Source organism: Hylobates moloch, unplaced genomic scaffold (genome assembly GCF_009828535.3).
Source record: "Hylobates moloch isolate HMO894 unplaced genomic scaffold, HMol_V3 SCAFFOLD_1, whole genome shotgun sequence".
NCBI classification, from domain to species: domain Eukaryota; kingdom Metazoa; phylum Chordata; class Mammalia; order Primates; family Hylobatidae; genus Hylobates; species Hylobates moloch.
In genome coordinates this window covers 5,769,596-5,781,728 of record NW_026652276.1, presented here as the reverse complement: position 1 = coordinate 5,781,728, position 12,133 = coordinate 5,769,596, and the positions used below count along the sequence as shown (strand labels likewise).

General features: G+C 47.5%; 1 protein-coding gene and 1 non-coding gene across 9 annotated transcripts in view; both read left to right on the top strand.

Moving 5' to 3' along the window:
- The window catches only part of AGAP1 (ArfGAP with GTPase domain, ankyrin repeat and PH domain 1), a 642,705-nt gene that overhangs the window by 543,171 nt on the left and 87,401 nt on the right, over positions 1-12,133 (top strand). For all 8 annotated transcript variants that reach the window (XM_032753655.2, XM_032753653.2, XM_032753651.2 and 5 more), the window contains 2 exons: positions 5,017-5,171; positions 9,206-9,296. In XM_032753655.2, the coding sequence (XP_032609546.1) occupies positions 5,017-5,171; positions 9,206-9,296 (246 nt within the window). The remainder of the gene's footprint in view (positions 1-5,016; positions 5,172-9,205; positions 9,297-12,133) is intronic.
- On the top strand, positions 5,698-5,761 carry LOC116809869 (U7 small nuclear RNA). Its single transcript, XR_004370039.1, has one exon. It is a non-coding gene; the product is annotated as a U7 small nuclear RNA (small nuclear RNA).

Here is a 12,133-nt window from a genome sequence, read left to right as displayed (position 1 = left end):
GTCCCTGGCCTTGGGCTCTCTCTGCAGTGCCTGCTGGTTACCACTCTGAGTGATGGAGACAGGACCACCTCCCCACCATTGTGGATGACACACTCACAGCCTTCACTTTCACTGGAAGCCTCGTTCGGGGCTTGCCGTTCACTGCAGTCCTTCAGCCTTTTCACACTTATAGTTGGGAAGCAAAATCTTCCCCCAAACCTCACTTGCTGTTGGGGTCCAAGGGAAGGAATTCTAGTCATGCATTTGACCATTTGACTTGTCAGTTCAGCTCAGAGATCCTTCTCTTTTTAGACCCTGGGGATGGGGATAAAACCCTAGTTTATCTGCTATCCCCCAAAACTCTTTGCTTTCAAAATTTGATAAGCAGACTTTATATGTCTTTATCCAAGTCACTGATAAAACATTGAATATTGAATGAGGCAAGACAGAGGTAAAAGTTCCATGGTTGACCACTGCAGACCTTCTGCTAGTTTATGCTACTTAGTACCCCTTAGCTGTGAATCCATATAACTCTGTTCACATCTCTTTCATTCACCCTGATAAAAGCCTTGCTCACATCTGGGTGAGGCTTCAGGGTGATCAAGCATCTCAGAAGACCAAGGGGGAAAATATTGCAAGATGGTGGTGCCCATCAGCAATGTCAGGTGCTCCAGAAAGTGGGGGGTCAGTGAGAAAGAAGACTGAGCACAGCCCATGGCCCCTGGCTGTTCCTTCATCTGTAATCTTATAGAGTGAGGTTTCAATCGGGTGGATGATGGCGAAGCATTATTAGAAAAGAGAGGGTGGTAAAGAGCTGGATGCACGTGTGAGCGTGTCTGCTTTGCAGATTGTGTGAGTGAAGGATGAAGAAAAGAGGTGATGATCTCTCTCAAGGATGGAGTGAGATCAGGAAGTGAGGGCAGGAGGTCTATAGAAGGGGGACATCAAGTTTGCGAGAGAGTGAGGAAACCATGCCAAATCCAGGTCCGCAAGAAGGTATGAGGGGACCAGGTAAAGGACGCAGAGAGACGGGGGAGGAGAGGACCGAGCTGAAAGGAGGGACAGAAATGTTGATTGACATAGAAGATACTAGACAAGGGAACTTTCTTGTGTCCAGTATAAGGAGAAGACAGGTGGTGGGATAGATTTTTTAAAGTGAGTGATCGGCCAGGTGCAGTGACTTATGCCTGTAATCCCAGCATTTGGGGAGGCTAAGGTGGGCTGATCACCTGAAGTCAGGAGTTCAAGACCAGCCTGGCCAACATGGTGAAACCCTGTCTCCACCAAAAATACAAAATTAGCCGGATGTGGTAGCACATACCTGTAATCCTATCTTCTCGGGAGGCTGAGGCAGGAGAATCGCTTGAACCTGGGAGGGGGAGGTTGCAGTGAGCTGAGATCATGCCATTGCACTCCAGCCTGGACGACAAGAGCAAAACTCTGTCTCAAAAAATAAATAAATAGATTGAGTGAGTGATGAAGCCATAGAACAGCCACTGTAGGGAGCACATTTAGAAATTAGCTCGAAATGGGTTCTGATTTTCCTGTGAACACTTACATATATTTGTTCCCCTAAGTAGAGTTTGCATGCATAGGTAAATTTTGTTTACATAATTAATCGGGCAGAGCCAAACTGTGCTTTAGCAATTCAATTTGCAAGTTTTGTCTTTGCATGAGATACTGAGTATTACAGTGCAAGATACCAGATAGCAGCTACTGCGTTGGGATGAGGCAAAAAATAGAGACGTTCCCATGGAGCTTCATTCAGATTTCCATTGTTTTTATCACTTTGTGTTTAGTCATCTGCCTGCGTGTGTGCCCGTCCTCACCACGTGGACACGTTTAGAGGGCACAGGCTTCTCCTGCATGCTGGAATCCCATCCACCCAGCCCAGTGTCTAGCACGTGGGGGAGGGCAGCTGAGGACCACAGTGACCGAGCCCTGTACCCATACAGTGTAATACAAGCTCAGCTCTTGGCCTTAGTGCCAGTGACTGTAGTTCATGACTGGCTAGAGCCAGACATTTGAACAGGAAAGCTTTACGAGGGATCAGTTGTGCAGGAATTTAACCGGGAAGCTAATGGTTGTAATTTTTTTCACTAGAAGATCCAATAAACGCTTATCAGAGGGAGCTTTGATACATGCATTTGAATTTCACAGATTAAACAAAGTGTGAGCCTGTTGAGTTGATCTCCTAATGAAAAATTGTCCCATCCCACCCATGAATTACCAAGTTTTCCTTATGATCTAACTGCAAGTTATGTAGTTTTTTCTTACCTTACCTATCCGTTCACTAGGAGAGTTTGGCATAAAATACATGAATTGGGGCACTATCCTATGAGAATCTGTATGGAAAAGGTTGTAAATCATAGTACTAGGACGTAAAAGCCCATGGATCAAGAAGCTGGACCAAGACCCACAGATGCAATGGCTCAGCCAGTAATTGCACGATATCATTTTAAGTCAGCCATGGTGAAACCTATGTGAAAGTTACAGTTACAATGAAAACTCCAAGTCCCTGAGTGTTTAAGGTCATTATTGAAGGCATGACCTGCAGACACCCTGACCTCTACCTTCCTCCCCCACCCCTCTTTCCACAGCAGGTGGAGTGTTTGCTTCATAATTACACAGGTGGCGGGGGTGGGGGGGTCATTTGTTCTCCAAATTCAAGAGCCCAGTAGATTGGGATAAAATTCCTGGCCAGGCGCGGTGGCTCACGCTTGTAATCCCAGCACTTTGGGAGGCCGAGGCTAGGCGAATCACGAGGTCAGGAGATCGAGACCACGGTGAAACCCCGTCTCTACTAAAAGTGCAAAAAATTAGCCGGGCGTGGTGGCGGGCGCCTGTAGTCCCAGCTACTCAGAGAGGCTGAGGCGGGAGAATGGCGTGAACCCGGGAGGCGGAGCTTACAGTGAGCCGAGATCGTGCCACTGCACTCCAACCTGGGCGACAGAGCGAGACTCCGTCTCAAAAAAAAAAAAAAAATTCCTGAGTGACCAGACCCTCCCATCCTGACCTCTTGTCACCAGCTCTCCAGAAATCGGGAACCAGGGTGACTGAGAGTACAAAAGACACCCACATACCGTGTGGGCCAGCTGAGGACTCCTCCAAAGAGTTTTCTCTCCCCTCCCACTCCAGCCCGCATCACTCTCCTTCACGGACGGGGTGGGCCTCAGTGCTGACACCCCAAGGGGGCTAACCAGCCAGGGCCTCAGGCCTGACCTCCGCTCAGCACGTTCACCACGGCACTTCCCTGCAGCCCCCAGAATATGCCCGGGGCACAGTAGCTGTCAGCTACTAGGGGAGTCACAGACCTTTGAGGGGCTGGTGGAGGCCATGGGCCCTCTCTGGCTGGGTACTGTGCCCACACCCCTGGGAGTGGGACTTGGCAGTATCAGTGGGCTGCACAGGTGGAAGGGATCTCTCTCAGCCACAAAGGGGGCTGCATGTGCACCTAGCCAGAAAAGAGTGGGGAAAGGGTGAGTGGGGTGGCACGTCCTCATGTCCCAGGCTGCCGGCGCGTCATGAGGAAGGGCCTGGGAGAGCCAGCCTAAGTGAGGGCAGTAAGCCGTGCTTCGAAGCTGGGCTAGAGGGACCAAGAGTCCGGAAGATCAAAGGTCCCTGCAGTAGACATGAGCCAGCCCAATGGCCAGGGGCTGGTGACGGAGATAAGTAAAGTGGTTGGCACGCAGGTAGATGAAAGTCAGTACCAATAATAGTTACTGGCCAGGGGATTATAATGCAGCTAGTTTACAGGCCAGGGCCCGGAAACATTGAGTCAAATGAGACATTGCATCTAAAAACCCAGGTGAAGATTTCTTAATGAAGGTCTGGTGCAGTGGCTCACACTTGTCACTCAGCACTTTGGGAGGCCAAGGAGTGAGGATCACTTGAGATCAGGAGTTTGAGACCAGCCTAGGGAGACACCATCTGTACAAAAAATGTGTAACAATTGGCCAGGTGTGATGGTACGCACCTGCAGTCCGAGCTACTCAGGAGGCGAAGGCAGGAGGCTCACTTGAGCCTGGGAGGTGGAAGATGCAGTGAGCTGTGATCGCACCACGGCACTCCAGCTTGGACAACAAAGTGGGACCCCATCTCAAAAACAGTTCTTCGTGGTTGTCTGCAATTAGTTATGTTTTTTGCCGGTGGTGCCTCCTCTTTGGGTGTGGACTTGGGGGCTGGGAGTGGGGACAGGAATAATGAACAGAGGCCGGCGTGAATCTGTGGAGTGTCTCCCATGGACCAGGCCCCAAGTCCGCATGGGTCTGTATACTTCGTGGAACTAGCAGAAAAGCACTAGACAGTTGGTGCCCTTTTCCTTCATTTTATGGGTTAGAAAAAATGAACCTCAAGGGAGTCAAGGAACTTGCCCAAAGACTTAGATGTGGCAGGTAGGGTCGCAGGGTGTACCCCCAAGTTCCTCTCTTCCCATTGCAGACATGGCCCCAGAGTAGCTACCAAGTCTGGGGCCCGTCTCAGCTGAGATCCTCCTAAGGCGCGCGGGATCCCATGCACTCTCCCCATCTGAAAACGTGGGAATTAATGCCTCTCCCACGGTAACAGGTCCTCTGCCATAAAAGAACAGAACCTTCCCGCGTTCCTCTTTCCATGGAGTGTCTGTGGATCTACGCAAGTGCTTAGATAGAAATTAACCCTGCGTCCGGAGATTAGCGGCCCTAACTTAATTTTCATCCCACAGATAAGGATGTTCAGCCATGAGTTACACAGTATTCTCCTGAGTTGCTTTGTGTGTGCACCACACAGAGACGCTGACATCACTGGTCGATTTCATCTGGCCTTGTCCCCTGAGCCTTGATTGAAACCTGGCTAAGCCATGCTGGCCTTAGAAACCACATCTGGAGTGTTGGGAGGTGCATGGATTCAGATCTCCGCTGCTGTGGTTGTCCAGTGCCGTGCGCGTCACCGGCCTGTGCAGGGGCAGCTGAACCCAAAGGCACTTCTATGACAAAGGGCCAGCAGGGGGACTGCTGTCTCATGAAAGCTAAACTCTTCATCCCACACTCTGTGTTTCAGAACAAGAAGAAAATTTTGAGTTTATCATTGTGTCCCTCACTGGCCAAACGTGGCACTTTGAAGCCACGACGTATGAGGAGCGGGACGCCTGGGTCCAAGCCATCGAGAGCCAGATCCTGGCCAGCCTGCAGTCGTGCGAGAGCAGCAAGAACAAGGTAAGGCCCCACCCAGGCTGCCCAAAACCAAGGCTGCGGCTGCTCAGGGGGAATGCGGGCCCCAAGTAATGCCCCAGGGAGGGAAAATAGAGGACTGGTGTGAATGACAGGACCTAGCTATTCTTTGTGAGCAGAAAGCTCAATAACTAAAACAATCAGAAACACTTTGTGTCTATACCATCATACGTGAGTATTCCAGCCTGACCATGCTTCCCTGGCAGGAGAGCCAAGGTTAAATCTTCACTCTGTCAGCCAATACCGGAGGGAATCTTTTGGACTTTTGTGGCTTCTGGGTCCACATTTATTTTTGTTTTGGACAGAATACACTCAGAAAAAGAGAGACGGACTTAAAAGATGCGCTGTTCTCATAAATGCCCAGAATTCAAATTGACATCAAGTTGGAAAACCGTCTCTTGTTAGGGACATAAATGAAAAGTAGATGGGTCTATATGGGCGTGCAGGGAGTTTGGGAGATAAAGTTTCTGTTATCTAAACTGATAAAGCCTTTTTATTCAATAATTAGAGGTGGTGTTGCAGCTCTTTTAAAATTTGTCTAGCAGGTTTTCTGGTTCTCACCAGAAAACGCCACCCCCAAATGTTTCTATATTAAAAAAATAATTAGAGGCAATTTGTTTTTTGTAGTTATTTAGCTAGAAAAGAAAAAATATTTTAACCTGTATTTTTCTCTCTCTTTTTTTTTCTTTGGAGAGAGTCTCTCTCTGTCACCTAGGCTGGAGTACAGTGGCAGAATCTCAGCTCTCTGCAACCTCCAAGCTCAAGCAATCCTCCCACCTCAGCCTCCTGAGTTGCCGGGACTACAGGCATGTGCCACCATGCCTGGCTTGCTTGCTTGCTTATTTATTTGTATATTTATTTAATATATATTCTTTGTGGAGGCAGGGTTTCATCATGTTGCCCAGGCTGGTCTCAAACTCTTGGGCTCAAGCGATCCACCTGCCTCAGATGCCCAGAGTGCTGGGATTACAGGCATGAGCTACTGCGCCTGGCTTAACCTGCGTTCTCTAGGCTACTGCCCAGTGATGTTCCTTCTACAAAAGTCCTTTTTCCCGTCAAGGATTGCTTCAGTTTCATTATTTTAATGTTTGATTGTCTTTAACCTCTTTGCTGGGACATTTTAGACTTTTGGAGAGCATTTTGATATTTCAGACTATGATCAACTAGAAACTAAGAGAAAGGACGTTACCCACCGATCTGCAGTTTCATTTGTAACCATTTGAAGAAATTTCTGCCTATGATTTATGTGCAGCTTTGTCACTAAAAAGAGAGTCTGTCTTTCAGAAAGATAAAGTGTCTCATTTTATTACCCTCTTTAACCAGGGTAAACCAGACCACAGTCATTATTATTATAATGTAATTTGCTTCCCTTTTTAAAAGATGTTTTATACCCAAGGTGGGGAGAACCACTGCCTTTCATTCCATACACCCTGGCTTTACTGGGTCACGTCCACATGCATCCATGATGTGCCTCCTGAAATGAGCACAGGCGGCTTTGGGGCCGCCTCAATGGGGAGCAACAGCACGCAGCATCCTCCAAGCGTGGGCAGCTCATTCGGAGAAGGAAGGCGGGGAGGCGGGATGTGTTACCGAACAGAGAGGCACAGATTCCCGCCTTCATGGAGAAATCAGTCTTTCACAGCAGACTCTGAGCCCCTGCCACCTCCACCTAATTCAGGAAGATCTGGGATGGTGGCAGCCTTTCCCATTCCATACCTTGCCAGGCTCCTCCCTACTCGTGTCTCAGCTCATGCACACACCAGCCTTAGAATGCTGCCCCTTGGCCCTCACTAGGCGCCTGTGCTCCGGGGAATTGCTCCCTTGGGAGGAGGACGTGTTGAGCAACCGAAGGTGGCCGACTCCAGCTGGTCATCATGGGCGTGGGTTGAACAGGTGTGAGGGCATAAAACATGAAATACTGTCCACAAGGAGTAGCGGGAGGGCAACAACACAGGCCCAGGTGACCACCAGCTTCATAGTATTTTACCTGCCAGTGGATAATTGAGAGCTGATACAGGTATAGGCATAGCTAGACGGACAAACCAACCAACCACAGAAATGATACAGGTACACAGATAGACAGAGGCACATCCCTTTGTATGTGTGTGTGTGTGATCACACACGTGCATTCCAGATGCCAGTGTAAACTGTTTAAACATATTTTGAATACTTGGGTATCTAACCAAAGGGAAGTAAAATTCAATAACGCAAGATGCTAATTAGACAGTTGTAATTAATACATTATAGTTTATTAGTATGTAGCAAGTGATATATTGTTTCATAGCAATTTGACGAGATGTTTCAATTTATGAAGAATTCTTACACAAAAATCAAGCTTATTTTAACTGTCCTCTGAAATTGATCAATTTTTGCTTTAACCGTAATATTAAATTCATACTTAATAAATAAGCCTCAAAAACTGTACATATCAGCCAGACACGATGGTTCATGCCTGTACTCCTAGTGCTTTGGGAGGCTAAGGTGGGAGGATCACTTGAGGCAAGGAGTTCGAGACCAGCCTGGGCAACATAGGGAGACCATCATCTCTACAAAAAAATTTTTAAATAGCCAGGTGCATGGCTTACACCTGTAGTTCCAGCTACTCAGGAGGCTGTGGTGGGAGGACCACTTGAGCCCAGGAGATGGAGGCTGCAGTGAGCTATGATTGCACTACTCCAGCCTGGGCAACAGAGCAAGACCCTCTCTCTAGGTGGGGAAAAAGGTACATATCCAGTACATATCCTTTCACTTAGAACTTCTACTTCCGGGAATCTATTCTTAGTAAATAATCACGAGTGTGTACCAAGACTTAGCAATCATATGTTCTTACAGCATCGTTTATGATGGAGAAAAACTGGAAGCAACTTAAATGTCCATCAAAGAGAACTTGATAAGTAGGTCTTCACTAAGTGGAATGCTATGCAGCCATTTAAAATAATGATGTCAGAGAGTATGTGACAGCAGTGAGCAATGAACAAGTTTCGTTAGGCTGGAAAGGGCAGGTTTCTATACAACAATATGTATTACGCTGGCTTTTTAAAGTACATATGTGTATGTAGATGTGCTTAAACAACAGGCTAAAAGAACAGATATCAAAATGTTAATAATGCTTAACTATGGATTCCCGTATCATTGTTAATCAATTTTATGTTCTTTTTCCCCTCTCTGTATTTTCTAAACTTGCTGCAATGAGCATGTATGTTTTTAAATCCTTTTTAAAGAGGACCATAGAGCCAGGTGTGGTGGCTCACACCTGTAATCTCAACACTATAGGAGGCTAAGGCAGGAGGATCACTTGAGCCCAGGAGTTCAAGGCTGCAGTGAGCTATGATCACACCACTGCACCCCAGCCTCAGCCACAGAGTGAGACACTGGCTCAAATAATAATAATAATAATAAATAAATAAAAATAAAGCAAGCCATCAAGTGTAAGGTTAAGAATCAGCACCCCCAGCTATACTCGTGTTTCTCCCTGCCCCTACCCTGGTGAGTGGCTTTGTCACTGTGGCAACCGAGGGTCTTCAGATGACAGGTGCATCTCCCAGGGTGATGTGTGGTATGGATGGAGTTTTCTGACAAGGAACTATGAGATATGTCTTACATTGCTGATGAAGCCCTAACCCTGGGCTTATAAACGGATTATTTCTTTCTCATTCTTCTTACCAAGTAGACATGTGGCTACTGCCCAGAAGTTTACCCATTTACCTTCTCCAGGTGATCGTGGTCCATGCTTATTCACAGATGATCCAGAACTCTCCTCTTTGCTCATTTCTGGCAGAGTCCGTCTCAACTGATGAGTGTTAAAATGTGACATTTCCTCCCTCCCCCCGCCCCATGCATGATGATTTCTTCTTCAGTTATGCTCTTTCCCAAAGACATCAAAACAGGAGTGATTGTTTAGAAATTACCCTCATCCTACATTTGTTCCCAATCTGTTTGATCTTTCCCTGACGTTATCAGTGATGTGCGTTTCTCCTGGGGTGCTTATGCCTTGTATTTTTGTCTTCCTCCGTGCCCAGTCCCGGCTGACGAGCCAGAGCGAGGCCATGGCCCTGCAGTCGATCCGGAACATGCGCGGGAACTCCCACTGTGTGGACTGCGAGACCCAGAGTAAGTGTGTGCGGTGGTAGCAGGGGCTGGCGCTATGTAGCTGGAGACCACATGGTCCCACTAGGCCCAGATTGCAGGGGACTCACAACTGTCCTGTTTGGCAGATAAGAGTTAACTGCTTTTAGGAAACTGAGGTATTTTGTTTGGATTTTGCCTTAACTGAGCGCCTTCCACACAAGCCTCGCCCCTGGCTGCAGGGTACGTTTCTGTGAGTCTTTCCTTGCCTTAGGCATCCGATGAGCAGCAGTCATACCTGAGGTGCAAAGGATTCAACCCCACACCCACAGCCTGTGCCAAATCTAGGAAGCCCGGGAGTTCAAGACGAGCCTGGGCAACACAGGGAGACCCCATCTCTACAAAAAATTAAAAATTACCTAGGCGTGGTGGCTGGCTTACTTCTTGCTTAATCAGTGATCACTTACTGATTTTTTTTTTTTTTTTCATAAAAATAAAGTATAATTGGTTCATTCCTGCCTAGAGATTCTTGGGTATTGTTTTTTTAATTTCACAATCATATGTTCTGGGTTTTGCCATCAAATGATGTCTTTCTTTTTTTTTTTTTTGATCTTAAATCCATTACCCACTAAAGCCTCTGATTGAACTGATAGAAGTTGTAATTACTGCTTTGTGCCATTGAGTACCCCAGTTTTATTTCATGGTTTCCGTTGTCCAATCCATACTATTACCTTCCCTTTGAAAAAGTCGTTTTGTTGTTCATAATCTTGAGAGTAGGGACTTATTTTCATGGTTGCAGTCCCAGCCCAGAGACAGTATTGGAGACATTCAGTAAACTTCTTCCATTCAGATTTTTTTTTGTTAAGTAGTGTTTTGAAGAGAAGGGAGTCCAGTTCAAACAAGGTAAGAGGTGCTAGTACCAGGCTGGGTGCTGCCCAGGAGTCAGACATGCATGGCGTGGTGGGTCCTGCCATCCTGAAGCCTGAAATGCACTGGACAAGGCACCAACCTGCTGACCATGAAGCTAAGCGCTGGGGAGAGCCATCGGGGGCACATGGCGGCCTTGCCACCCACGCAGGAGCTGTCATGTCAGCAGGGCTCTGGAGATGGGCAGGGTTTGTACAGGGAAGGGGCCGAAAGGAATCATTGTGAGCAAAAGGAGTGGCTTGAGGAGAGCTTCTCCGGGTGATTGTAGGATCAGAGGTGCTTTTTGGGCTGGAAAACCGGTAGAAGCCAGTTGGAGTGTGAGTGCCAAGTGAAACTTTTTCCAGCTTTATTCTTCATTTGTAAGCAGAGGGACATCATTGGAGTTTTAGAGCAGGAAGGAGATGGACCCTGAGCCCCACTTGGGGAGATGGATCTGGCCAGACCATTTTGAACATACTGGAATAGAGGCAAAGCAGGGAGGAGGCCAGCCAGGGTCGGCTCAGCCGGGAAGGGAGACAGGAGCCCAGGACTGCTCCAGACAAAAGGGAAAGGAAGCGCCCCTCCAAGAGTCCACTCAGCAGCATAGCAGGCAGGGGAGAGATCAAAAGTCTGTCTGCGGCCTCTGTGGAAGCCTGTCCTGCGGGTGAGGGAAGGGGTTCTTCTCCAGGTATCTTGAGGTTCTTCTTTAAAGTACCTCCTTATGTTTGAATGTTTAAGTTTTACTTTCAAACGTGTGGTGAGATGAAGTTCGAAGAGAGAAGCAGTTATTTGAAGTGTTTTTCTATCAAAAAGTTTTAAAAGTAAGAGCTTTTTTAAAAGCACGAATCTGAGAAATATTAGAACATCCATTAAGGAAAATGCCTGCAGTTGTTTCCACCGTGCATCTGAAGGTTGCTTTAAAAGGAAAGCCATCCGTGGCTTGCGGGGACCGTGATACCTGGCAAATCAGAGGTCGCAGGTCCTGTCTGAGATGAGCTTGTGCATGTGAGTGCGGATGGGGGGTGGGAAAGGGAGGCCAGTGCAGGAGAGGTGTGGGCCAGTTTGTTCTAAGCAAGACCACCTGAGCAGATAGACAGGGACAAAGGGAAAAGGCAGAGTTTGACAATTCAGGAGAAAGAGGCGATACCAAGCACGCATTTGCTAAATGTGTGGTCTATGTCAGCCCGATGCCAAACCCTGGCATGCGCTGTCTTTTCATTCTGCAACCCTAGTAGATGCTGCTCCTGTGGGCCCCACTTAAAGGGGAGGAATCGAGGAGCCTGAAGGGTCAAGTCATTTGTCTGAGGTCACAGAAATAGCAAGTCCCACAGCAGGACTCAAACTCAGCTGTTGGCCAGCCTGCTGTATTTTCTCAAGAATGGAAAGGCTCAGAAGATGTAGCACATTGGCAAGGATTTGTTAAGTAAAAATACCCAATTTTGGTGAAAGTACTGGGATAGGTACAGTGCCCACACTGATGATGAACTGTGAACACCTCCATGGGGCCTTTTGACAATGTATATAAAAAGCTTTTGAAAAGTGGATGCCCTTGACTCCAGGTATATACTCCAGGAACTAAACCGATGGGATTGAGCAAGGCAGGTGCAGAGATCTGTCTTTCCAGATGTTCATCACAGTGCTTTATATGACAAAAAATCAGAAGCATCCCAGATGTCTAACAATTGAAGAGCAGTTCATGGTGATGTCTTCTCTTTGCTACCTTAAAAAATCATGGAAAAAGACTTAATTGAGCCTGGGCACAGTGGCTCACGCCTGTAATCCAGCACTTTGGGAGGCTGAGGTGGGTGGATGACCTGAGGTCAGGAGTTCAAGACCAGCCTGGCCAACATGGTGAAACCCCATCTCTACTAAAAATACAAAAATTAGGCATGGTGGCACCTGCCTGTAGTCCCAGCTACTTGGGAGGCTGAGGCAGGAGAATCACTTGAACTCGAGAGGCGGAGTTTGCAGTGAGC